The 27,400-nt window shown below is 44.0% G+C and overlaps 1 protein-coding gene across 1 annotated transcript; it reads right to left on the bottom strand.

The window, feature by feature from the left end:
- On the bottom strand, positions 1-27,400 carry gpam (glycerol-3-phosphate acyltransferase, mitochondrial). The gene is made up of 21 exons (XM_010867750.3): positions 27,246-27,400; positions 19,468-19,596; positions 19,021-19,140; positions 18,534-18,607; positions 17,292-17,405; positions 16,648-16,797; positions 16,443-16,542; positions 15,747-15,883; positions 15,329-15,428; positions 14,007-14,219; positions 13,777-13,890; positions 13,015-13,100; positions 12,658-12,773; positions 11,153-11,223; positions 10,315-10,579; positions 9,715-9,872; positions 9,001-9,078; positions 8,614-8,745; positions 4,423-4,612; positions 4,278-4,336; positions 1-4,106 (listed from the first exon to the last, which is right to left on the bottom strand). The coding sequence occupies exons 2-21, from the start codon at positions 19,561-19,563 to the stop codon at positions 3,990-3,992; spliced, it is 2,490 nt and encodes an 829-aa protein (XP_010866052.1). The 5' UTR covers positions 19,564-19,596; positions 27,246-27,400; the 3' UTR covers positions 1-3,989.

Genomic DNA, 27,400 nt, shown 5'->3' with positions numbered 1-27,400 from the left:
TGTTATTCTATCATTAATTTATTTAAAAACAAACAAAATGTGCATGACAACATCTTGAATATTATTTTGTTCTATGGAAGCAGAAATAAAGAGTGGCATGTTTTTTTTTTTTGTCCAGCAGCTGGTGACTTATTAAATTCAAGTGCTCTTTTAAGAAAACAAAAATGTGAATGATTATTTCAATGACATAGCTACGACTCTCAGTGGGTTCTATTGGCGGCCATGCTACATGGGCCTCAGCTAACATGCACAACATCAAAAAACTCACTAAGAAAACGCTACAGTGCTTTAAAAGGCATCCTGTTCAATTCATAAAGGTTGTGTAGTCTAAAATAAGTTTTGCAGTTGGTATGCGTCATTTTAGTGTACAACATCGTTGTTCACATTAGTAAAGTGATTCAACCAAGTGACTGAACCACCATCCAGAGGTGTTACATGTGAAGTTTGTGCGCTGCTTGTTCAAAAGTCCTACAACTAACCTTGACTATTCAGGGGAAAGGTTATCGACTCAACTATTATTGTCTTTAAATAAAGTATTATCACAACTCCGTAATACACATTGTTTCGGGTATAAGTAAAGTTCACATTGAGGGGCCTATGAGCTTAACGGTGACCAATGATGTCTCGTCTTACTGCCACAGGGGGCTAAAACCTTTCATAAGTGGGGTTCATTATTGCTTTAAATGCTGGGCTCTCAGAGCTTATCGTCTACAGTACGTAGCAAGATAATAGATAAGCTGTGATGTATTATTTTAGGGTGCACACCGCATCCCCATTCAATATGCATACATACAAGGCCGAGTCTAGCCTTTTGGGGGCCCTAAGCAAAATCTGACTTGGGGGCCCTCTCCCATTGCAGTCAGGGGTCCCCTAGCGGTCGGGGGCCCTAAGCGACCCCTTAAGTCACTTACTGTATGTGACTTAAGGTCCTGCATACTTACGTATCTGTTTGGCATACCACAGGTAATACGTGCCAACTAGCAAACAAGCAGCTATGAAAGCGTGTTTCACCCCCTCACGTGTCTTTCCCAAAACAACTATCCAGGGCCAGGCAACATCAAAACATGTAGAGTGAATGTTCGATGTGCTCATTTACAACACCTCCTGCTGAGCCTCTGCTGTTCAATGGTGTCAATTCCATGAATACTTAACACATGCAATTGAAATGGAAATTGACCATGTCATAATGCAGAGTTGGATTCAGTTCCTGATTTCTTAATAACTGACCCCAATGCAGTGTAATCAAAACCGTTGACAGATCTTAAAATCTCTCTAGTCAGTTTCGTACAAACAAATAGCGAGCATTCGGGGAAGTTACATCATCTGTGGCCAACATTCAGTCAGGTAAATCGTAAACATAATGCATTTCAGCGAAGTCAATTAATAACAGAGCCCTTGCAGACCACAAACACAGAATTAAACAATCACAAGGCATAAACTATATACAAATCCACGTTTCTCCATTGTAAACCCTTTCATTGTAAAACACCAAATTCGTATCGCTTAAATCAGGATTGGCATTAGCCCAAAGTAAAAAGACTTGTCAAGTGGTTCCCTTTCATCTCACCAGGTCACCCTTTTCAATGCCGTGTTGTCACGGTAAAACCCTCGCACTTTCACTGGCCTTCCCTCTCCACCCGTTACCTTGAGCCTTCGCTTCTCTTAACTAGCCTACAGTGAACATCAGCGAGAACCCCCCCCTGTTGGCGCAACATGTTACCTGAGCGGGAGATGGGCTTTGTTCAAAAACATCATTCCTTTTGCCCGGCAAGGTTGAAACAGAGTAAAGTACACCAGAAACCTTGCATTCACAGAGCAGATGGGAGTAACAACAGATGTATTCGTATCCAGAGACAGTAGCCTACTTGCGAAAGGACAAGCTTTTGCAGCAAACTGATTATCTGGTCCATGCTCCACACTAAAGAATAAAAGAAATGGAGATAGGAAAGAGGATGGAGGAAACATTTATGTACTAAATGGCCAAAGCCTCACAGATTCCCACAAAGATTTACATGAAGCTAAACACCAAATGGGAGACAGAACACCCTTTTCGTACAGAGAAAATATGAATCCGAATAGAGTATGTCACATCTCTAAGCCTTTACCTCCCATCCTGCAAGCTTCAGAAGGACCAGTTTGCTGGTTTGATGAACCTAACTGGATATCCGCTTTATATTTGTAGTTTATTGCCTGTGGTCCTCCTTTGCCTACGCTAACAATGCAACAGCAAACATTTTCAGCTGTCCGGAAGTTGACCGTGAAAGCAACAAGGCGAGTATCCAAGTCATCCTCTGTGAAAAGTATTCTACAGTACAATCTTCCAGTAAGAACAGGGACACTCCTTCCACTGTGAGAAACATGCAGTGGAAACAAATGGCATTGCTGTTCGACAACCTGTTCTCAAACATTTCAGGAAATTGGAAAAACTTATCATATTTTGCTTTAACTATTATTTTGAATACATTTTCTTGGTCCTAGAGTCACAAAAACATTGGACTACATTGAAAGGGGTGTCTGCTGTCTATGTTGGCAAGAATATATTCTCATCAGACAGCAAAAATAGATGGTAAAATAAGACATGCTCTTGACTGTATGATCTGATATTTTAGGACCGTTGCGTGCTCTGATTGGTAGCATATCGTAGATATTGGGCAAACCCAAAAAAACTCACCCCTCACTGAAATAATCCTTAACAAAAACAAGAGTACACATTGCATTACCAAAGGCACCTTCCTTGTCTTCTATTTCAGACTAGACTTCCCAAGTTTATCTAGTTATATACAAACAACATGTATGGTTTTGTAACACTACAACATTTGTTGTTCCACTAGAATCAATTTGTAGAAGGTTACCTGCACCGCCACGACCTACGGGTGTAACCTTTGCAGGGCTCCAGATTAACACTACTTGACAAACTCCAGTAAAAGTGCAGGATTTAGCTCAACATATCATAACGTTTTAGAACTCTCAGGAAGAGTTGTGTCATTGTGCGGCAGTTCATATTCCTACCCATCGCCTCTCCGCTTAAGTTAAACATTTGAACATGAATTGAAATTCCATTGAAGCACCTCGACCACACAAACAGTGTTTCTACAAGTAGCAGAATTAGACGCTACCTATGTGTTCCAAATGGCTATGGAAATATTACGGCTTTAACACCAGGAATTAATGTTACGTGCCTTGCGGTCTGAGCCACATTTGCCAATTGATTCAGACGAAAGGTTGCATGAGTAATGAGTAAGCCATGCAATTAAGTCTGTGACCCGTGTTCAAGGTGCCAAACAGGGACAGGCTCCACGTAGTGGTCGTACCAGAAAGAACCGTTCTCATAAGTAAAAGACAGAAAAAGTATAACAGGAGGTTAAAAGTCTAGAGATCTACATAATAATGGGCTGGCTGCCTGCTCACCGTAGACACGCCCACAGGGCTAAAGTTGACATCATGATTAAAACGTCCTTTTTTAGTCATCTGGTTTCAGTGTCTTAACGAGTAGGGGTTGGGGCCTGGCGATTAGCAATGGTCTACATGCATTTGTGTACAAATTAGTAAAAATGCCCACATTGACTCTCTTTTCATTATTACACCAAATGCATAATTATTTCATGTTAAGATGACATTCATTCACTGGACAGAGAAAAAACGAAATCATTAGTCCAACGACAATAAATCCTTTCTCTGAAAGATTAAATATCAATCAATAAAAAAAGAACTGGGACTTTCACTGGCAAATAAAGGTTGGTTATACAGAGAGTTTTCTTCAAGCTTTTCCTCACTAGCTAGCTGCACAGTTCTACAGGAGGAAGGGTCTCAACTGGAGAAGGAAGACTGACTTCAAGTCTCTTCTGGCTAATGACGGTTAGCGGTTTCACAAAAGGCACTTCCTGGTAAAGCTTTCCATGGAATAGCACCTCTGATTGGTTAGAACTAGCCAGTAAAAGCCCTTTTGAAGGGTTGATGGGGTGGGGGGAGCCAGGTGGGAAGGTCGTAGGTCACAGGAGGGTAAAGCCCAGGATGTAATGCAGCAGCTTATTCCGGTTCACCTGAGGTAGGAAAGTACTGCTCAGCTCCACCAATGACACACGGTTCTCCCTCCTCTCCTTCAGCACCTGTAGCCAATCAGAGAACACCAGAGATGGACAACAGAATTAAAATAAGTAAAACTAAGTTTTGCTCAATAATGCAGCCACCACTGAGCTCAATCATATATTACCCAAAATTCACATTGCAATTAAGAAAAGAAAAACAATGGTTGCTACAGGTTAAAATAGTCCGCTCACCCCAAGTTCTTTAAATGTTCTCACGGTGTTCTTCACGAGGTAGTGTGTCGCACTTTCACCTGAGAGGAAAAAGCAGAAGGCCGTTAAAGGAGAGAAAACCACAGAATAATCTCATTCAGGCGCTAAACCTAAAGACAGGACATACCGTATGCAGCCACTCCCTTCTCGGTGCGCGCGAGCAGGTAGCGGAAGAGCTGCTGCGTGTATTCAGGCTCGGCCATGGGCTGGCTCAGGCTGTGGACAAAGATGGCCGCCCCGCTGTAGGCCTCCAGCACAGGGCTAAGGAGGCGCTGTAGGAAGACGAAGAACTCCTGGTGCTCGGGGGACATGCTAACCTGCGATGCAGGAAACAGGTCAGAGGTCATTATTAAGTTACCGTAGAGTAACAAAGTCTGAGTTCTGTACGCTATGTCATGCAACCAAGGGGAACAGAGAAGTTAAGCACTGTTAAATGACATTTTGCTTAGTAAATCGGATAGAAATATATTTTTTTTAAAAGTTCCATATGCAGTTACTTTTTATTCGCGGTAGGGCTACGTACGTCAAAAGGGAAGCCTAAATGACAAGACACATTAAGTAGCCACTTATATAGGCTCTACATAAGAACTACATACATCTATATGCATATGTACACTCACCTAAAGGATTATTAGGAACACCATACTAATACTGTTTTGACCCCCTTTCGCCTTCAGAACTGCCTTAATTCTACGTGGCATTGATTCAACAAGGTGCTGAAAGCATTCTTTAGAAATGTTGGCCCATATTGATAGGATAGCATCTTGCAGTTGATGGAGATTTGTGGGATGCACATCCAGGGCACAAAGCTCCCGTTCCACCACATCCCAAAGATGCTCTATTGGGTTGAGATCTGGTGACTGTGGGGGACATTTCAGTACAGTGAACTCATTGTCATGTGTCAAGAAACCAATTTGAAATGATTCAAGCTTTGTGACATGGTGCATTATCCTGCTGGAAGTAGCCATCAGAGGATGGGTACATGGTGGTCATAAAGGGATGGACATGGTCAGAAACAATGCTCAGGTAGGCCGTGGCATTTAAACGATGCCCAATTGGCACTAAGGGGCCTAAAGTGTGCCAAGAAAACATCCCCCACACCATTACACCACCACCAGCAGCCTGCACAGTGGTAAAAAGGCATGATGGATCCATGTTCTCATTCTGTTTACACCAAATTCTGACTCTACCATCTGAATGTCTCAACAGAAATCGAGACTCATCAGACCAGGCAACATTCTTCCAGTCTTCAACTGTCCAATTTTGGTGAGCTTGTGCAAATTGTAGCCTCTTTTTCCAATTTGTAGTGGAGATGAGTGGTAGCCGGTGGGGTCTTCTGCTGTTGTAGCCCATCCACCTCAAAGTTGTGCGTGTTGTGGCTTCACAAATGCTTTGCTGCATACCTCGGTTGTAACAAGTGGTTATTTCAGTCAAAGTTGCTCTTCTATCAGCTTGAATCAGTCGGCCCATTCTCCTCTGACCTCTAGCATCAACAAGGCATTTTTGCCCACAGGACTGCAGCACACTGGATGTTTTTCCCTTTTCACACCATTCTTTGTAAACCCTAGAAATGGTTGTGCGTGAAAATCCCAGTAACTGAGCAGATTGTGAAATACTCAGACCGGCCTGTCTGGCACTAACAACCATGCCACACTCAAAATTGCTTAAATCACCTTTCTTTCCCATTCTGACATTCAGTTTGGAGTTCAGGAGATTGTCTTGACCAGGACCACACCCCTAAATCCATCGAAGCAACTGCCATGTGATTGGTTGATTAGATAATTGCATTAATGAGAAATTGAACAGGTGTTCCTAATAATCCTTTAGGTGAGTGTATAAAGGGTGTGTAAACATAAACAAGTTTCTTTGTGCCTAAGAACAGCCCTTGACTGTGGTTTATTGCCGTACAGTGCCTCATCATCTACAGTGGGGAGAACAAGTATTTGATACACTGCCAATTTTGCAGGTTTTCCCACTTACAAAGCATGTAGAAGTCTGTAATTTTTATCATAGGTACACTTCAAATGTGAGTGACGTAATCTAAAACAAAAATCCAGAAAATCACATTGTATGATTTTGAAATAATGAATTTGCATTTTATTGCACAACGTAAGTATTTGATCACCTACCAACCAGTAAGAATTCCGGCACAGACCTGTTAGTTTTTCTTTAAGAAGCCCTCATGTTCTCCACTCATTACCTGTATTAACTGCACCTGTTTGAACTCCTTACCTGTATAAAAGACATGTCCACACACTCAATCAAACAGACTCGAACCTCTCCACAATGGCCAAGACCACAGAGCTGTGTAAGGACATCTGGGATAAAATTGTAGACCTGCACAAGGCTGGGATGGGCTACAGGACAATAGGCAAGCAGCTTGGTGAGAACTGTTGGCGCAATTATTAGAAAATGGAAGACGTTCAAGATGATGGTCAATCTCCCTCGGCCTGGGGCTCCATGCAAGATCTCACCTCGTGCGGCATCAATGATCATGAGGAAGGTGAGGGATCAGCCCAGAACTACATGGCAGGACCTGGTCAGTGACCTGAAGAGAGCTGGGACCACAGTCTCAAAGAAAACCATTAGTGACACATTACACCGTCATGGATTAAAATCCTGCAGCGCACGCAAGGTCCCCCTGCTCAAGCCAGAGCATGTCCAGGGCCGTCTGAAGTATGCCAATGATCATCTGGATGATCCAGAGGTGGAGTGGGAGAAGGTCATGTGGTCTGATGAGACAAAAATAGAGCTTTTTGGTCTAAACACCACTCGTCGTGTTTGGAGGAAGAAGGATGAGTACAACCCTAAAAACACCATCCCAACCGTGATGCATGGAGGTGGAAACATCATTCTTTGGGGATGCTTTTCTGCAAAGGGGACAGGATGACTGCACCATATTGAGGGGAGGATGGATGGGGCCATGTATCGCGAGATCTTGGCCAACAACCTCCTTCACTCAGTAAGAGCATTAAAGATGGGTCGTGGCTGGGCGATGACCCCGAAACACACAGCCAGGGCAACTAAGGAGTGGCTCCTCCAACATCTCAGGGTCCTGGAGTGGCCTAGCCAGTCTCCAGACCTGAACCCAATAGAAAATCTTTGGAGGGAGCTGAAAGTCCGTATTGCCCAGCGACAGCCACGAAACCTGAAGGATCTGGAGAAGGTCTGTATGGAGGAGTGGGCCAAAATCCCTGCTGCAGTGTGTGCAAACCTGGTCAAGAACTACAGGAAACATATGATCTCTTTAATTGCAAACAAAGGTTTCTGTATCAAATATTAAGTTCTGCTTTTCTGATGTATCAAATACTTATGTCATGCAATAAAATGCATATTAATAACTTAAAAATCATACAATATGATTTTCTGGATTTTGGTTTTAGATTCCATCACACAAAGTGTACCTATGTTAAAAATGACAGACTTCTACATGCTTTGTAAGTGGGAAAAGCTGCAACTTCGGCAGTGTATCAAATACTTGTTCTCCCCACTGTATCTAGCGTCCTCCAGACATATTGCAATTTCACTGCAGCCTGCAACTAGCACACCTGATACACAAACCAAGGGCTTAAGGATTGGTTTTGAAGGCAAAGCTAGGTGTTCTGAAAAAAACCCAGGGTCCCGGGCGAAAATATATATTTTCTTTAACAGAAAGCAGGCTAATGCTTCATTGTCGACCCAATAATTGTTTTCTGCACCAAACATGAAAGCAAAATTGCTTCGATAAGTCACAAGTGTCAGTACTCACAGTCCCCTACTGTTGACTATCCAATCAGTTGTACTCATTTGTTGTCCTGTGTCTAAAAGAAATGAATTACTGCTGACCGTTTAGTGCAATGTCTCTACCCCATCCTTGTCCGCCCATCTTTGTCATTTCTAGTCAACCCCAATCCCGTGGCCGCGACCTTTCCAATCTCTAATTCATCTGGGCTCATGCTGCCCTCCAGGCTCCCGATTTCCTGGCCCTGACAGAAACACAGATCTCCTGAGAAAATACTGCTTCTCAGTCTGCTCTCTCGTCATCTGTGTTTTCCCTTTGTCTGTTGTCTTTTAAAAGTTTTATTTTTATTATTTGAGTTGGTTTCTTTCCAGCCCTGACCTTTGCGATAAGTAAATAATTGATTAAAATGCAAAAACTACTAAACGTTTTGGGTGTTTCACCTAGCTCTTTAAAATGTATGCACATACTGTAATTCTGAATAAAAAGTCAGCAAAATGACAAATGTCGCAGATTTAGGTCAACTTACATACGAAATCAGCTCCCATTTTGTACCTAACCTAAGTAATGACTATGCTGAGGTCAGTGTGGCAGGCTGACCTTGAGGTAGCGGTCCCTCTGCTCCTCTCCGAAGTCACTGTCCTCGTCCTCCTCGTCGCTCCTCCATGACAGTGGTTCAGGGAATTTCTTAGGCCACGGCTCTTCTGTGGGACTCAGCTCCTCCTGGTCCTCCTGGACGGGAAGACACACAGGTCAGAACCTTTGCTGGAGTCTTTAGTAAAATTCATTCAATGCTTCTAATTCGTTTATTTAGCAAGCAGTCAGAGGGGGAGTGTGAATCACAAAGACGTCTCCTTTTTGACACAAAAACACAAGACTGAATGAACAAGTCAAACAGCACAGGAGAAGACCAAAAGGAACCATGACAGGACCAACGGCTAAAGGAAAAGGAGGATCAAACCACCTTCCTTGTCAGGCGAAACTCACCTCTGCCACATAGAGAACTCCATACTGAATCAAACGGCTGACAGCATCGTGGAAGACCTGATAGATCGTCTGACAGGGCTGGGGGAGGAAGAAAAGACAATTGTCACTGTCCAGATACTAAACACTCACCACAGAGGTATGTCTCCCTTAACTGTACATTAACCAGAGTTCCACTATTTAAATTAGTCTTCAGTCTTTTGTTTAACCTTGATGTCATATTTCCATCAAAACTTTGCGTTTCAACATCCCTCATCTTGTATGATTAATTTTGAAGCGCCTTCAAAGGCATGCGTTGTAAGTAATGTTCTACATTTAGTTTGAAGTGATTACAGTCATTGTTTTAAATAGCTTTTCTAGTCACACATTAATACATCTCCCACCCTGGATGAAAACATGATCTAGTGTGCCCCCCCCACTCCCTCAACTGACAGACGCCCTGCTTCATCTTAACCACTAGGTGGAGTAGTTACATCACTCTGTTGAGGGCGCAAATAAGACATCGCCTGGCAGAAGTGTGTTCCAGAGGTCTGAGCTGCTGCCTTCAAAGCACATGTACCGCTGCCCACCGCTCATTGAGGTTTTGCCCACCCCCCTCAACTTACAACAACACGCACAGAACCATGAAAGGCGGTGGTGGAGAAAGCCATCACACATCCCCCTTGCCTAACTAAAAACACAGCAAACGGGAGTTAGACCCGGGAGATATGGACTGACCGGTGCCACTGCCACCTCATTGGTCAGGAAGTGGGAGAGGCCGGCGGCCACGCGGATCAGCCTCTCCTGGCTGAGGAGGGTGCCGGGCCCGCCCTGCTCCCCCCCCGCCTCCACCTCAGACACCGCCTGTTCCCTCAGCAACGCCAGAGCACTGCAGGCTGGTGGGGCGACAAGAGACGGAGAGACAGGACGGGTGGTGAGACCACAAACAAAACGGAAGGTGGGTTTTGAGAGGTTAAGGGAGGTCATATCTTGCCACATGAATAAACATTAGCGCATTAAAGGCTGGTAATTCAAAACAATGACAAGATATGATCTGAGCAACTTAAGTTGGCGACACTTATGTACTGGGAAACTGAGCAAAAATACAAACGCAGCATAAACTGTTGGTCCCGTGTTTTAGGCGCTGAGATAAAATATCCTAGAAATGTTCAGCACCAACAAAAAGCATATTTGTCTCTGAAATTTTGAGCAAGAACTTGTTAACATCCCTGTGAGTCTCTCCTTTCCTTTTAAGAACTGTAATGGTGAGCTTAGAAATCGTTGCGTTTGTTTCTTTCGTTCAGAGAAAGAAACGTGTCAAAGCGCAGTGCTCTGTACCTATGATGGCGTCTGAGATAAACACGTGGAAGAGGCCGTTGCTGTAGAAGTTGAGCTCGAACAGTGCCGGCACCTTGCTGCTGGGGGCGATGGCGAACTCGGTGTTGCGGTTGGTGCTGGTCACGTTGACGCAGTTCCCCAGGAGGTGAAGGGCGTGCATGACCACGTCCTCGGAGTTGCCGGAGAAGCCCAGGTCGAAGTCCCGCGACAGGATCTCCTCCTTCATGTTAAAGAAGTCCTCCACCAGCTTGGACAATGCCACTCCCTGGAAGTGTGTGTGTGTGTGTGGGGGGGGGGACAGAATACTTCAGTACTTTCATTCACTTCCCGTTTTTATCATGCTTCCAAACATTCAATACACACTATCTATTCATAAAATACCACCCTGCAATCATTTGGTGTTTACAATTGTAAACTTGGAATGATCAAGCATCAATACCAAGGGCACGGAGTTGCAATGTATATTCCCATCAACCTTAAAAGGCAATATGGCAGTGTCATACCTAGAAAGGGGATATTTCTGTTGATCAAAATTCTTTGGGGAATCTGCCCTGACTGGCTCACACAACGTGGGTTATGACGCAAGAAGCGCGTTACAACTCAACACGCTGCTACCGACGCATTATGTGGGCTATGACTCATGAGCGGGGAGGCAAACCGAGAAGAACCCGAGACAGCAGATTTAAAACGGACATCCCGGACAGCCGGAAGCGCCAACGGGCCCCTGCAGTGTGTGCCCGTGTCCACCTTTGACGGACTTTGGCATCTAACCGACGCTCGGGATCACTTACCGAAGTGACGGTCGGAGCCTTTGGCTGAGGGGTGTCGGGCTGCTTACCTTCCTGTGTCTGTACAGCAGCAGGCAGGCTACGATGTGGGTGGACATGATGGCAGAGGACTTGTTAGCCGCTGTGGGGAGGAAACGGAGGTGACAGGGCTTGTTATTGTACCGGGGGTCAGTCTGGTAGAAAGGAGGCAGGGGTGGGGGGGGTGACAGAGCGTTACACAGTAAACAGGTTGACTGAGTACGGCAGGTCAGGCCCCAGCCTGACAAAGAGCAGGAGACCTGATGTAGAATCAGATCAGCCTTTGGATGGTGATGAATATGATTTGGTAGAAAGGGGGAGGGCTGGTGCCAGATCACTCCAGCTCAATAACTGGCTAACAGACAGCCTGTTTGTTTGGAGTTTCTTTTAACTTTCGACTAATTATCAAACAGATGAGAAGTCACCACTGAGACAGAACCTTAGAGATGAGCCACAAGGCATATTTTGCCTGGGTTTGGGATTTCAGTGTTTAAAATAAGGGAGAGAGATAAGATGTCCTGGAATAAGCTGAACAGGTGAAAAAGAAAAGAGAAATACGAGAGAACACAGAACATATAAAAAAGTCTGTCATTGAATTGACAGGGTTTGTGTTTCCTAATGCCTAATTTAAACAATACAAGACAAATGCAAAAGGAGGATGTCTTTCAAGCCTAATCTGGGGTTTCATCTCAGTCAGGGTGTAAAACATTTACGACTGATGCCACTGATACTGCAATTCCACCCCTGACCAGACTGCTCTATCCTCCCCTCACTGGGATTGGCCGAAAACAACATGCCACCTGGCTTGGAAGCAACCGATTGGCCGAAACCAAAAGGGCAAGTTGAGGAGAATACCCTTGAACGAAAGCTGGGGAGAACCGGTTTGTTTTCAGATCACAGCAGAAAGCAGTTTGTTGTTGGTGGATCATATGAATTAAAAATGCAGAACCATGCTTCGGAAAAGGCTTTCAGTTAAAGGATGTGCTTTTGGAGAGGGGGGGGCTGGGTGCAGGGGAAAGGAAAGTACAGCAAGCAGATAATAATACAACATAAAATGAGAGGCATTAGCTAAGCACATATCAATAACAGGAAACATACATTTTACTGATGAATGTGATTGTGCTCATGGCAAAATATTTGCTTGGCTGAAGCAGACAAGAAAAATGAATAAAGACAATGGGTGAAAAGTGCAATAATCTAAAGCCAACATTTTCTGTAATGTTCCTGCTTTTTACCAGCCATTAGAGTGCTGCTTTAATGAATGGCTGTTTGTGCTATAAAAAGAAGCATGTGTGGATTTCATCATCCTCTCCTTCTAATCAGGGGACTTATTCTGACCTGGGACACAGAGAAACTGCAATTAACTAGCAGGACCTTATAACAAACAACTGATTTGGCCCTGCAGGACTGGAGTCGACTCCCCATGGTACGAATCCCCCTGTGGGAACGAATCTCACCGCCAATGTGTTGCTAGCGCCGTGTTCTTGACAACCTGGCAACAAACGAGCAAACAGCTCTGTAACGGGGTGCTACTTACTGAAGAGGACGTGCTTGGCCAGGTTGCTTATGAACTGCCTCCTCCAGGGTTCGTCCGACAGGTCCCTGATGTTGGGCTGCTCCTCCTGCTCGCCCTCGAACTGGGCCTGGTTGGGCCTGAACAGGGGAGACGTGTCAGCCGCATGCACGCTGTCAGCCAAGGCGCTTTACTCTTCGTAGGGTTTGTGTTTAATGTTGCCCATTTTAAAGACATCGTACGCTTGTAAGCCAGGGACATGTTTCATTTCCACTCGGAAATACAATTCAATAAAATGTTGTGGGTTCACATGGGCCCGGTACTAGAGAAAATGTGTGTTGAACGGGGTGTGTGTGTGTGTGTGTGTGTGTGTACACATACTGTGCATCGATTATGGTGGGCACCAAGGTCTGTTCCAGGGTGAGGGTTGGTGGAATATGACGACTTCTTTGTGCGTCTAGGTACTCCTTAAAACACACGAGAATACAGGGTGACTCCTGGCCGTGAGAAACTAGCAGTGGTCAAAAAAAACATTTCTAATAGAGACACGGGTCATTGCCACCCTGCACTTCCTTCCACTGGGAGATGATTAATCACACTGATACATTATCACTTATTGTTATGCACATTCCCTACTGCCATTGACTGATTATTGCACTGGTTCTGCAAATGTGGAACCTTTCCCCCGCAGTGTTTCAACATGCTTACAACACAGCCGGCCTACAGCGTTTCAGTTTATGCACAGGATACATGAGGCGAACCACACAGCTGAACTCTTACCTGCAAGTTCCTGCTTGACAACTTCTCAACACAGCACACAATAACATTCTTTAGAAAGACGTGGGTCTATTTTATCTCCATTCATTTTTTTTTTTTGCAGACAAGACTGGGTCATGTTCATTCAGCGGGAAACAACAGAAAACACATAGGCAGGCGAAGAGCAAACCAGCCGGCGTCCAGAAGGAAACGCGTCGTTTCTCCATAACGTGACCCGATCAAAGCGCGGCCTAACGAGTGTTGGATTACATTTGGCGGGGTCAAACGAGAGAGTTGGCTCGTTGACGTTTCTCACAGGTTCAGCTGACACAGGGATTTCTCCGGAGGGGGGCGGGTGCGGCTTGCATTCCGGTTTCATCCTCTCACCTTCAGAGAGAAGGGCTGGGTGAAGTCCACCCTCACACAGCCGTAGTTCTTGCGCAGCATCCGGAAAACCCCGCAGGCCACGCCCCAGAGACTCTCGTTCTTCTTGGGCTTGCCCTGCGAACGGCACGGGCACCGACAGAATTAGAATGTCACGTAGCTCCACGGCTAAACACCAAGTCCCAAACTAATATTAACCGACACGTAACCAGCCCCCCCCCCCGCGCCCGTACCAGCTGCTCGCTGTTGTAGTTGCCCTCCAGGATGCGGTCGTAGGAGATGCCCACGGGCACCACCAGCACGTCGGGGATGGCGCCGGTGCACATGGCGTCCACCACGATGGACAGCATGCCGGCGCGCGCCGGTGACGGCTTGCCACTGCGGGAGCGAGTGCCCTCCAGGAAGATCTCCAGGAACTGCTGCTGCCTCAGTAACTCCTCCGTGTACTGGGGGGGGGGGGGGGGGGGGGGGACAAGCTTAAACACCAAACTTCCACTTCCTACCATATGCAATGGAAGTATTGATAGCCCAGCGCTACCTGGCGCCAGAGCAAACACACACACACACACCCACACACACACCTACCCTTGCAGTGAGAAATGATTGTGTGTTATGTTCCAACACATCCACCAGGCCCGGACAGATTCAGCTGAGGGATGATTTGGTTTTAAATAACGCTGTGAGGTACTTATTTAGGATACATGCGTGTATCGTCCCCACCACCGTTATTGACACTCTTGGTAAGGATGAGCAGAAACACTTTACCTCGATCTTACAGTACACTCAAAACATGAGACCTCTAACCCATAGAGGAGGCAACTTGATTTTTCTTTTTTTTTTTTTCCCTCAAAATCTATTTGAGAACAAATGCATTGATGAGTTGTAGTTGTGTGCGTCCTCACCCTTGCTAAGATAACAGCACTGAGACTTCTTTAATGTCTGATGAGGTGGAATAACATCTGGGATCTGAGGTCCTTCATCCATGCATAGGAGCTAGGATGTTCATTGGTGTGAGTTTTTAATTTAATTTCTCCATTTTTGTTTTTATCTTGCCAGGCATAAGCAAAGTAGCTGAGATTTTCACACTAACGGTTTTGCATATTTTATTGAAGACACTTGCCCAACTTTAAGATTAACAATTGGTTTGTTCAAATAAAGCCCTCAGTATTAAGCACGCAAAGGACACACCCGGCTTAGCGCTAGATCAGCCGGACAATCCACATTCACCAGAAAGGCTGTAAACGACCAAAGCCTTTAGCCATGTGCAATTACAGCTAAAACGTGTAGACAGCTCTGGAAAAAATTGAGAGACCACTGCACCTTTTTCTTTCCTTTCCAAAAACGTTGAAAAGGAAAGTTTTGAGTGAGGAACAGAAGGGTTAAAATTAAGAGACCACTGCAAATTGAACGCTTCTGTTCCTCACTCAAAATCTTCCTTTCCAACTTTTTTGGAAAGGAAAGAAAAAGTCTCTTCATTTTTTTCCAGAGCTGTATATTCCTTTTTCTTCAGTGGATGACAGATACAAGGACACACAAACACACACAGTGAACTTACTGCATGTAACAGAGATCTGTACAAGACATCCTTCTTTCCATCTGGCGTCTCGTCGAGTTTCCGGCGAATGAAGAATCCTCCCAATTTACGTATCAGTGTGCTGCAAAAACCCATGCGCCCAGTCATTCCCCGAGACATACAGTCTAATAAAACAAACCGATCTAGCATCGGAGTTAGGTGAATCTCAAACAAGGATGTGATGGACGGGATAGCTAGTGAAGTTCCACACAAAACAAGTGAATTAAAACAGATGCCCATCCAAGTGCAGATCTCGTATATCACATCTAATCAATTAACATGAACAACACAGACCTTAAATCAGTTTTAACCGGCTAGTTTAGAATAGTTAGCAAACTTTGGTCAGCAAAACCGGTCTAGATCAGAATCCACAGGGTTCCACATCCAGTTGATGGCTCACCTGAATATGGGGATGTTGAGGTTGTTGCCGGCAGCGATGTGGGGGGCCTTGATGTTGTGGCAGAAGAGGATGAATGTGATGAGCAGGTAGTCGATGTGTGACTTGTGTACAGGTAGGAAGACGAGGGGAGCGTTGTACTGCAACACACACAGGCCAGGGTTAATGAGTCATTTTAGGAGCCCAACATGTTGCTAAAGGGTTTCTTGACCTCAATCTATTGACTTGAAAGAAGTCCCTTTTAAAGATGATTTTAAGCTGAATGTCATGTCTGTAAGACGTTATGTTTTGGACTAGCTTTCCAACCCATTCAAGGGTTTGTCTTTAATTTTACTATATTCCACCTACAATCACATAGTAACCAAAAAGGCTTAAACAAATCAAAATACATGTATATTTTAAATTCTTCAAAGTACAGTAGCCACCCTTTGCCTTGATTACAGCTTTGCACACTCTCGAACAGTTAAAATATAATCTAAAACATAAATTTATTTCAATTTGAATAATACAGTTTTGGTTACTACATGATTCCCTGTGTTATTTCCTAGTTTTGATGTCGTTTCTATTAATGAGTAGTGAAGTGTGTGTGTCTGTCTGACCAGGACCGCAATGAGCAGGTGTGCACAAACTTTTGACTGGTACTGAATATGAAAAATGAATTCAAGGAAGCAAGTTTAAAATGTTAGCGGTGACGCAAACCTCTGTAGCGGCTTTCTTCACCATCTCCAACTGGCCTTTGTGGATCTGGATGCTCCAGAAGAAGCCATTGAAAAGCTTGAGAAGTGCCCATCCTGTCAACCTGAAAGACAAACAGACGCCAGCTTCACTCCGAGAACTGAGTGCCGTTGTCCCTGTTGAGGTAGCCACATTGAGCGATGCAGGACAGGCTGAAAAGGGGGCGTACCTGATGAAGGCTGGTGAGATGTTGGCCACCATCTCCTGCAGGAAACCTCTGGCTTTTCGCCTCACCTTGCTGACTGCCTTGTGTTCCACCTCGGACTCTGCGACCGCGGGGTCCGACTCAGTGGCCACCTCCACAATGGCACTCTCCACCCTGCCATGGACACATTCTTGTCAGACAAACGTTCTTCCACTTTCACGGGAAGGCCCAAAGCTAATGGAGATAGCTATAAAAGGTATTATTACTGGAGTTACTTTTAATTCATAAGGTATTTCAGTATGGAGTGGGGAAGACCATTCTCAGGACATTATCTCTGCACTCCATACTGAGGACATTACTGATATGACCAAGACATCATTTCTGAAGGTCACAACTACAAACCCGAGATATAAGAGTTGGTCTCCTTGGCTGTACGCCAATACACACAAATTCTCCTTTTATAATTTCCTTCCCTTCGGACATGAATAGATCGTAAGTGAAACCAAAAGGGTATGTCTTGGAGGCATTTGAATATTGCCAAAAGACTATGAGCTGGGTTTAGTCCTCTACTGATTGATCACGATCCATCACTTAGAAGTCTTATTTCCATTTAAGGCCCTTTGTCTCCCCCACCCACCCACACCCCCGGGTCACTTGCTCTGTGATACCTGCTGTTGTTGAGCACGTTGTCCACCACATTGCGGGCGAACATGTCCTTCTGGACGTCCCTCTCCAGGACAAACAGCACATAGCTCAGCCGGCGAGCCAGCCAGCCACGGTGCCTACAAGGTCACAGGGGAAATTCTTTTGAATGTACGTTGACACCCACGGTTATAGGCGGAGTGCACCAAAAGTCGCGCCTGACTTGGGTGGAATTTAGTAGGTTTAAGTTACAGCAGTGTGGTAACGGCAAAATACATTGGTTGTAATTTGGTAGCGATTTCGACTTTCACAACCCTAACATCACCCGACCAGTGTGCAAGTGGGGTTTTCACTGACATGAACACCATGCGATTCTGTCTTGAGAGGCCACTGCCAACTTTGAGCATACTGAGGGCAGTCACTAGATAGGTGTGTCCACTGACAAACAGTGAATTATTCATCTTTTAGGTTTCCACTGTTTCATACAGCCCTGTTAGTTGTGTTAAAGCGGCATAATGGAAACCCTTTCTGCATGTCATGTGTGAACACAATGGGAATACCCCAGTCCTGCTCCCTGGATCCATTACACGTAGACAAAGAATACCCTTCAACTTTACATTGTAAAACACATGAACACATGGCCATATGTAGTAACGCAGCATATTTAAATGCTGCTGTGTTTTCAAGCCTAGTTACACTGTGTACTACCATATGCCGGTTTATTGGCCAGCCAAGAATCAAAAAGCTGAATAAGAACTGCACACAAACGTCAACTGGCATCTATGCCTCTCTTGACAGCTTAGGACAGGTGTCAAGAAAATCATACTTGGTTTGGCACTTTCATTAAGAACCCGCTAGCAACATAAAACAATTGCTAAAATGTAATCAAACATAGGAAACACTGCCAACTGACTGTAATGAACACTACTTATTTTACCACTCAATTCAAGGCACTCAAGCTAGCTAACTCCAAGCCAGATAATTAACCATAATTGCTCCCTGCGCCGCACCCCACCAACTCTGAGGGATTAAAAAGTCACATTTGGATTGGACCTTATGATCAATTGACAACAGGATTAATTTAATCTTAAGGCAGCAGTGATGATAGTTGATGAGTTGATATTTAATAAATGAATAATCTAGTCTAGCGAAGAGATTTTTGGAGCGGATTCATAAGTATGATGTAGGAACTCGTCCCTTTCATAAATTACATCCGGGAATACAAGTAAGGTCTATTAATGAGATGATCAATGAGTTCAGTGATTTACCTGGTGTGTGTGTCATTGATGTAAATCACATTGCGCAGTCCAAGTGAGGGGATGCTGGGATTGAAGAGTCTCTCCTGGAAGAACAAAGAAGGACCCTGTCAGATCTAAATTGGAATACAAAAGCTCACAAGTATGTATATGATCCAGGTTCTAGATGTTAGAGGTTCTGAAATATGTTTGGTAAAGACCTACACGTTTGATACAGCATTCCAGAGAAGAGCTGGAAAGAAGTTTTTTAAACCATTCAAATAGTCCCCATGAAAAGTACTCATTCTGGACTGTTTGAAAATACTCAAATACAAAACGAAAGGTGTATTTAATAACAGATACTATTTGAACATAGGTCCAATGACATTATCCCCAAGTTATCCCCACCCAGAGATCATTATAGATCCAGAGGATTGGGGTTTGAGTAAGACCAGACCCAGCTAGACTGTGTAAGACCAGACCACAGTAGACTATTAGAAGAGAACATGGCGAGGCTCACCTGACTCTGCGGTGTGCAGGAGTGGCAGCAGCGGCCCACAAACGGCCTCTTTCTGTTCAGCAAACCCTCCTTCCACGTACTGCTTACACAGCGCAAGACAGATGGACTGGAGCTGCGGTCCTGGACAGACAGACACACACTTCACTTTGTGACAAAACAAAGCAGATAACCATATGGGGAGACATCAAATGTATGTCTTGCCTCTGTGACTTTTTCTTTCTTGCTTAACCTACACACCGCAATTTTATTCACTGCAAGCAAAGATTTTATAACTAAACCAAGATAACCCACAAGCTGTGTTTTTGAGTTTATAAGGAGAGTGAAGCATAGTGGGGAGAACAATAGAGGTGGGCAGAGCCAAGCACAAGCTAGCAATATCCTTAGGCATTTATTAGCGTGTTCGGGCATGTCTCGGTAAAGAAACGCCTTCTGTCCCGGGGGTCTTACCGAATCGTCGTTGGGCTGCTTCCAGCGACTGGCTCCCTGGTCAGCTCCGTTGACCTGGAGCAGGTTGTCTGGCCCGATCGTGACCGCCACGTCCATCTTCTGCCGTTATATCAAACACCAGCGAGGAATCTGACCAGCAGAAAGAGCCAGACAGGCAGAGATACACAATCATCGATCTATTAAATGTCATCAGAAGACCCCTACGGCATTGACCAGCCCATTTGGCGCTAATCAATCCTGTTCAACCCAGAAATATAGTCTTGCTTAATTGGACAGCTGTTCGATTGAGTCCCAGATTCATACGTGTTCAGAGAAGAGATCGATAAATGCTAGAACAAGGAGCGGTGGAAGATGCTGATACCAGCAAATTTGGGATTTGCCCCCCCCCGCACCCTCCCGGAAAAACTGAAAACCCTGACACTGGCAGCACAGCTGCTCTTATCTGGTTCATGCTGATTAGGCCTAAAAGATTCACTACACAGAAGGTTAGGCCATAATATAGTGTCTTCAGAGAGTATTCAGACACTTTCACTTAATCCACATTCTGTTGTTTTATTAATAGATTCCAGAAACAATTTGGCCATCAATCTAAAAACAATACCCCATGATAAAAAAGCAAAAACAAGAAATGTGTGACAATTTATTGACAATAAAGAACAGAACGGTCATTTAAGTTCAGACCCTTAATTCAGTACTTTGTAGAAGCGCCTTAGACAGAAATCACAGCTTTGAAACTTATTGGGTGTGCCTCTAAAAGCTTTGGACACCTGAATTTGGGTAGTTTCTCCCTTTCTTACTGACATTTTAAAGATCTGTCAGATTGGATGGTAAGTGTCAATGTACTATGATCTTCAATCAATCAAATGTATTTATAAAGCCCTTTTTACATCAGCAGATGTCACAAAGTGCTTTTACAAAACACCTGGCCATAAACACAAAGGTGCAAACAACAGTAGTGTTGAATTTCAGTGGCTAAGAAAAACTCCCTAAGAATGCCAACATTTTGGAAGAAACCTAGAGGACCCAGGCTCAGAGATCTTCAGGTCCCCCCACAGATGTTAAATGAGGTTGAAGTCCTGGCTGTGACTGGGTCACATTTACACACACGTCCAAGAGGACACTCCAGCATGGTCTTGTCTCATGCAAGGCTGAGGTCATGTTTGCTCTGGAGCAAAGCTTTCTTCAAAGACCCCTGTACTGTATGTTCCGTTTCATTCTCCCCTTAAACATGACCAGTCTCCTAGTCCCTGATGTTGAGAAGCATCTCCATTGCATGATGCTTCCATAATGTTGTTTTTGTATATTGTTGTGTGTTTTGTTATTCCATTTTAATATCAGACCTCCATATAAACACCCTAGTGGTGCGTGAGTCAGCAGATTTTTTTTCACCCACACAGGCCCATAATTCCAAGCCACCTACAAACGCCAGATGACATAGATACGGTGAAATTATGAGACTTGCACTAGACCAGTGTTTCTTAATCGAGGTCCTCGGGTCCACGTTTTTGTTTTTGTTCTAGCACTCACACACTTGATTCAAATGTTGCCATACCACTCATCATCAAGTCTTTAGTTTGAATCAGGTGTGAAAACAGGCTAATACAGAAAATGCTGATGTAACATGCAGTTCAAGTAGCGTTGTTAAGATCAAGCAATTCACACTGTTTCTGGGAGAGGCGGCTGCTGGAAGCTGCAATGTATGTTATTTTGAGAGGCAGAGATCTTAAATATTGCAACAAAAATAATGCGTTAAGCCTTGCAATGTCATTCGACATTTAACCCACCCGCAACCCTCCTAATCTTTATCCAAACACTATTTTATTAGCCTAAAATCACCTGCACCGTGGATATAGACAAGGGGATTATGGGTTATGATGAGTCAACCAGCACATCACTACTAGAAGGGTGGGCTTGTTGAGGCATGTGAAACTGCAACACAACAACTGGGCCATAAGTAGGAAAACATACTGCAAGCAAAGCTCAATTTTCTTCCAGATGGCTGCACTCGCAAAGTCGGGAAATTGCATTGATAACGATTAATATTACAGGACTGTATTAGAACTGTATTTTCATATCAAACATCATACTTTAATTCCGTGTTGGTCTGGATACCGTGATTCTGTCCACAACCTCCGGAACTCAGACATTATAGGGCCCTACATATCCTCCAGATATAACTTAACACACCACATCCACAAACCTGCTCACTGTGACTTGGTATGGTCCATAAGCTACTATATGGCTGTAAGACCACAATGTGAATATTGTAATCAATCATTCATTCATTTTACTGTACACAGTACAAATGTATTTAGCAGTCACTTCTCAAATGCCTCATGGGAGAGTACCTCTCAGTTACTTAAGGAAAACTGGGATATATGCAAATAAGACTGATAAATAAACTCTAATCAAGTTTTATATCAACACAAAAAAAGGTTTAATTTAACACTTTTTCAGTCCCACAGGTACATTTTAAGTGTTGTTTTGTCAACCAGGGTGTTACAATTGCTTTTAAAGAATTTGCCATGTACATTAAATATTACAGGGTTTTTTTATATAAATTGGCACAGAAATCTAAAAACATATAACAGATTGTGGTATCAATATAGAAATAGATTATATTTATATCACTTAAGTCTATAAAAACAAAATGTGGAGAAAGTGAATTAATTCCCAATATCAGTGTGCATGGTGCAGCAGCCAACTGTTAGAGCATTGGACTAGTAGGCAAAAGGTTGCAGATTTGAATCCTTGAACCATCAAGGTAAAACATCTGCTGTTTGCCCCATAGCAAAGCACATTATCAAAGCTGCTCATAAAAGTCTCTTTAATTACTGACATTTTAAACATTATTTGTAAAGGATTCAAGCCCAACAAATGACGTACATTGGTAGAAGCTTGTGACCGGAACGTGTGGGGGTAAACCCTTTAGCTCCAGACCCTTTAAATAAGCCAGGTCATGGAACATTGCCTCATTGGCAGGTAGCCAAACAAATAAATATTATTCCTGACTGACAGAGTTTGTACCTTCGCTTCCTTCCAGACCGACATGTGCATTAAAAACAGAAACTGATTTGCTGTCATTTGGCTTTTTTCCTATAGGTGTCAAGTTATACACCGATCAGCCTTAACATTATGACCACTGACAGGTGAAGTGAATAACACTGATACACCGATCAGCCATAACATTATGACCACTGACAGGTGAAGTGAACAACACTGATACACGATCAGCCATAACATTATGACCACTGACAGGTGAAGTGAATAACACTGATACACCGATCAGCCATAACATTATGACCACTGACAGGTGAAGTGAATAACACTGATACACTGATCAGCCATAACATTATGACCACTGACCGGTCAAGTGAATAACACTGATACACCGATCAGCCATAACATTATGACCACTGACAGGTGAAGTGAATAACACTGATACACCGATCAGCCATAACATTATGACCACTGACAGGTGAAGTGAATAACACTGATACACCGATCAGCCATAACATTATGACCACTGACAGATCAAGAGAATAACACTGATTCACTGATCAGCCATAATATTATGACCACTGAAAGCTGGCCTGTGTGGTCCGATGCAATAGACGAGCTACTGTAGTTCAAATTGCTTAAAAAGTTAATGCGGGCACTGATAGAGGTCTGTTTAGCCGCAGACCAGTCAGGGTGCCCATGCTGACCCCTGTCAACTGCTGAAAGTGCCTACAATGGGCACGTGAGCATCAGAACTGGAACACAGAGCAATGGAAGAAGGTGGCCTGGTCTGATGAATCACGTTTCCTTTTACATCATGTAGACGGCCGGGTACATGTGTGTTGCTTACGTGGAGAGCACATGGCACCAGGATGCACTATGGGAAGGAGGCAAGCCTGGGAAGGCAGTGTGATGCTTTGGCAATGTTCTGCTGGGAAACCTTTGGTCCTGCCATTCATGTGGATGTTACTTTGACACGTACCTAAACATTGTTGCAGACCATGTGCACCCTTTCATGGAAACAGTATTCCCTGATGGCACTGGCCTCTTTCAGCAAGATAATGCGCCCTGCCACAAAGCAAAAATGGTTCAGGAATGGTTTGAGGAACACAGCAACGAGTTCAAGGTGTTGACTTGGCCTCCAAATTCCCCAGGTCTCAACCCAATCAAGCATCTATGGAACGTGCTGGAAAAACAGGTCCGATCCTTGGAGGCCCCACCTCGCAACTTACCGGACTTAAAGGATCTGCTGCTAACGTCTTGGTGCCAGATACCACAGCACACCTTTGGAGGTCTAGTGGAGTCCATGCCTCGACGGGTCAGGACTGCAACCCTCCTGTATCGCTATCTGGAGAGCTTTGCTCTATGCACTCTCACACACATTCTTCCAGTCACGCGCAGCTCTGCAGCTGTCCGGTGAGAGGGGAGAACGGACGAGGTGGGTGGAGGGGGAAAACAGGGGAATTGCACTGTGTTGGCACCTCAGAGGGATATTTATGGGGCCCCCGGGCTACGTGACCAGATCAAACTGGGCTGTTCCACCCCTCGGGGCTCCGCTTTAACAATGCCGTACCTTTCTCAGCATAAGGATCTTTGAGAGAGCAGATGACTCAGTCAAAGCACATCGCCTAGGGGTGGCCCACTGTTGAGCATCAGCAGTGTAAGAGAAAAATGCCTGCTGAAAGTGGGTGTTTTTTCATGTAGGGGGAGCCACATTGGAGGGACCAGCAAAACATATTTTTATTTAAAATCTTTCAAAATGCTCAGCAAAAATGTGTACACGCTGCAAGGCTGTTTAATCGGGACGAGGGGTCCGAGAGTCTGATGAGTTAGAGTGTGTGTGTGTGTGTGTGTGTGTGTGTGTGTGTGTGTGTGTGTGTGTGTGAGCGTGCATGCGCATGTGTGCTTCTCTTGCTGTGTTCCCGAAAAAACTGACATAGAGCAAGCCTGCATAGATAGGCTATTGTGACAATGTAAAAATATCACCTGGCTAGCTGGAATAAAGGACACCATTTGTTGAGTTTTGAGATAACGACTTCATTATTGCTATTTTGGGCAAGTTCTTGGCTAGAAGTCTGCTTTCTATATGTTAGTCATCCAGGACACACTTCAACCCAGAATGACTTACCAGAGCAATTAGGCTGAATAGTCTTGCCCAATGACAGAACAGACTGTTTATTTTAATGTGCCATCGCTGGGATTAGATTAGGCAACATTTCAGTCAATTCAGCGGGCTATCAGTGGTCATGAAGGGGCCAGAACAACAGGCAATTTCCTTGATGTCGACCAACCCCTCCCTGGGTTAACACTATTGCTTCAGCAGCTGTGCCTCAATAATAAACATGTCTTTTTTCTTGCTTCGCAAAGAAAATGCTGTTTACTTATACAGAACACTGTAGTGTGGACATAAATGTAATAAGAGCTCTTTGTTGTACAAAAGATATTAACAATGTCAAGCCATTGCCTCTAGAATTCAATAAACATGGGCTTATTTTACCTGACCCAAGCAAAAATACAGCAATGCACAATAAAATTACTTCTGGCTTGATATCCCTCTGGAGCAAAGTGTTTCGTTGTTACACTCTCTATACAGTCTAAAAAAGGAACATTGCACTAAGCAACAACAAATAGTGTGCGCATCCACTTTGTGTAGGCTACGTGGTTTCACAGCCTTTTATCTGTACTCCAGTAGTCAAGTGCACTCACTCACTACACCACAGGGCAATGTTTGGGTGTTATGAGATTCAGCATTAGAATGGCCCATTGTCAGGACTTTATCTGTGTCACCAAGGTTGTCAGAACAGGTTTGCCCTCACCAAACCTCACATTTCCATGCATTAAGCTGTCCTTTCTTCCATTAGTGTAACAAGCATTAGACTAGAACTAGTTTACCCCATTTTTTATTTAACGTTAGGTAGACATCTCTGGCACAAATGGGAGTATTTAAGTATTTTTTTCTCTTCCTTTTCCACGTTTTTGATTCAAGGACAATGCCAAACCTCGGTCCAATTGATTATCCGAAGAGTAGGCTGCAGGCCAATTTAAAAGGCTAGGGATGGATTGAGAAGGCACGACAAACCTCAGCTTGTGGAGTCTGAGAGCTTTGGAAGACATGCCTGACGTAAATTAGTAGAAAAATCACATCACGTCCAGGGCGTTGCAGCGTGGAACTAGGTCACTGTCAGATGCTGAGAGAAACTCTTTATGAATGGATACAGTAACTGACAAGTGGGGTTTTGGGGGGGGTAATCTCCTGAGAATAACAACTCTAAGAGGGACACAGGACATAAGCTTAGCTAAACTGCCTAAACTGACTGACTGAATGAGCATTGCCCCATTGGGTTCTTGTGGTACACTGTGGGTGATCAGCTAAATGATGAGAAACAGGTCATTTCTGCTGGCTTTTTCAAAAGGTCAATGGCCTGCCCTGTTCAAACCACCATCAGACACAGGCTTCGTAACATCTTCAGACACAACAACTATTTACTTCTATAATTAGGGCAAACAACAATGCTTAATTTGAATATATACACTATTGAGGATGTGATACATTTGGAAGATTCATTAATTCATTGCTTCAGCTAGCCTACGATACAGACTTCCATACACCTCGCCATGCTGCGTTCCAATAAAATATATTAATAGGCTAGCCACTGCACGTAATAGCTTACTTAATTCATTAGCTTGAGCACAAATAAACATTTTTTTTCCTAGAAAGAAAACGCTGAGTATATAGTTTGCCTACTAAAACATCTAATGACGCGGGAAGGCTACAAGGTTAATCCGTCTCACAAGCCGCTTTAGCTATCTATCTTAACTAAGCAGGTCAAAAGAGAAGCCGGACATGACAGATTCCAGCAAGGGGAGTTGATCACTAAGATATAATGATTATTCTATCCTAACAACAAAATGCTTTCTCGTTGACTTCTTCGTAGACAGATAACAAATTGTTTTGAGAAAAACGTTAAGTACAGTAACGTTATAATTCACGTTTTACATAGAACCACTGTACCTTGTTATAGCTACGCCTGTGTAAAATCGATAGCCATAGTGTTAATACAGAATGGTACTCCATACAGTAGATTGATAGAATACACTAACATAATAGAAAACTCTGTAGCTACCTATTAAGTGGTGTAATCGCTACGGCTGAGTAAACTGTATAGCTGTAGGTTTAAGACAGACTAGTAGTACATTAATTACTGTTGCCTGTTTTATCGCAGTCGGCGCATCATCATAGTAGTCGCTAAGCTAACAAAGGTTATTAGCTATCTTGCTAGCTTGCCAAACGAGCTATAGCTTATAGTTAACAAAATGTAGGTCGTTACTATATGCCAGTTTACGTTACCAATAAGCAACTGTAAATGCATGTTAAATATTTTAGGGCACAACACCGGGACCTGCTGAGATATAATCGACATGGTGTCAACTGTCAAGCGGCATAATGACAACTGAACTGTACAGCCCAGTTATATTTAGCTGACTTAGTAGCTAACTCGCGTTACTTATTTGCATCAGCCGGCATCATGACAATGACTAGTGTTGGTGGCTGGCTTACTACATGTGCCACGGCGCTCTCATTTAATTTAATGTAATTATGGACAACAGCAACCTTGTTCACACAGGCCAGCTAGTTTACTGCCCCCGATACAGCTATAAATTAGCATAACGCCAGAAAAACTACAAAACCAACAACAGCACCCGCACGGTTTATCAACGTTGTTTGACAAGCTACACGTGATCAACATTACATTGAAATAAACATGTTTCAGTCTTACCTTGTATACGACGTCTAGTTGCACCACCATGTCTTGTGCATATACCGGTCTATACCCCTGTTCGCTCAATGTGGGGTTCCAAGCTGAACGTATCGTCCTTGAAAACTGTTTGACACAACTCCCACTGCACCAGAACCCAATGGTATAAACCGCAT

Source organism: Esox lucius, chromosome 5 (genome assembly GCF_011004845.1).
Source record: "Esox lucius isolate fEsoLuc1 chromosome 5, fEsoLuc1.pri, whole genome shotgun sequence".
In the NCBI taxonomy this organism is placed as follows: Eukaryota; Metazoa; Chordata; class Actinopteri; order Esociformes; family Esocidae; genus Esox; species Esox lucius.
This window is presented reverse-complemented; position numbering and strand designations above follow the sequence as displayed.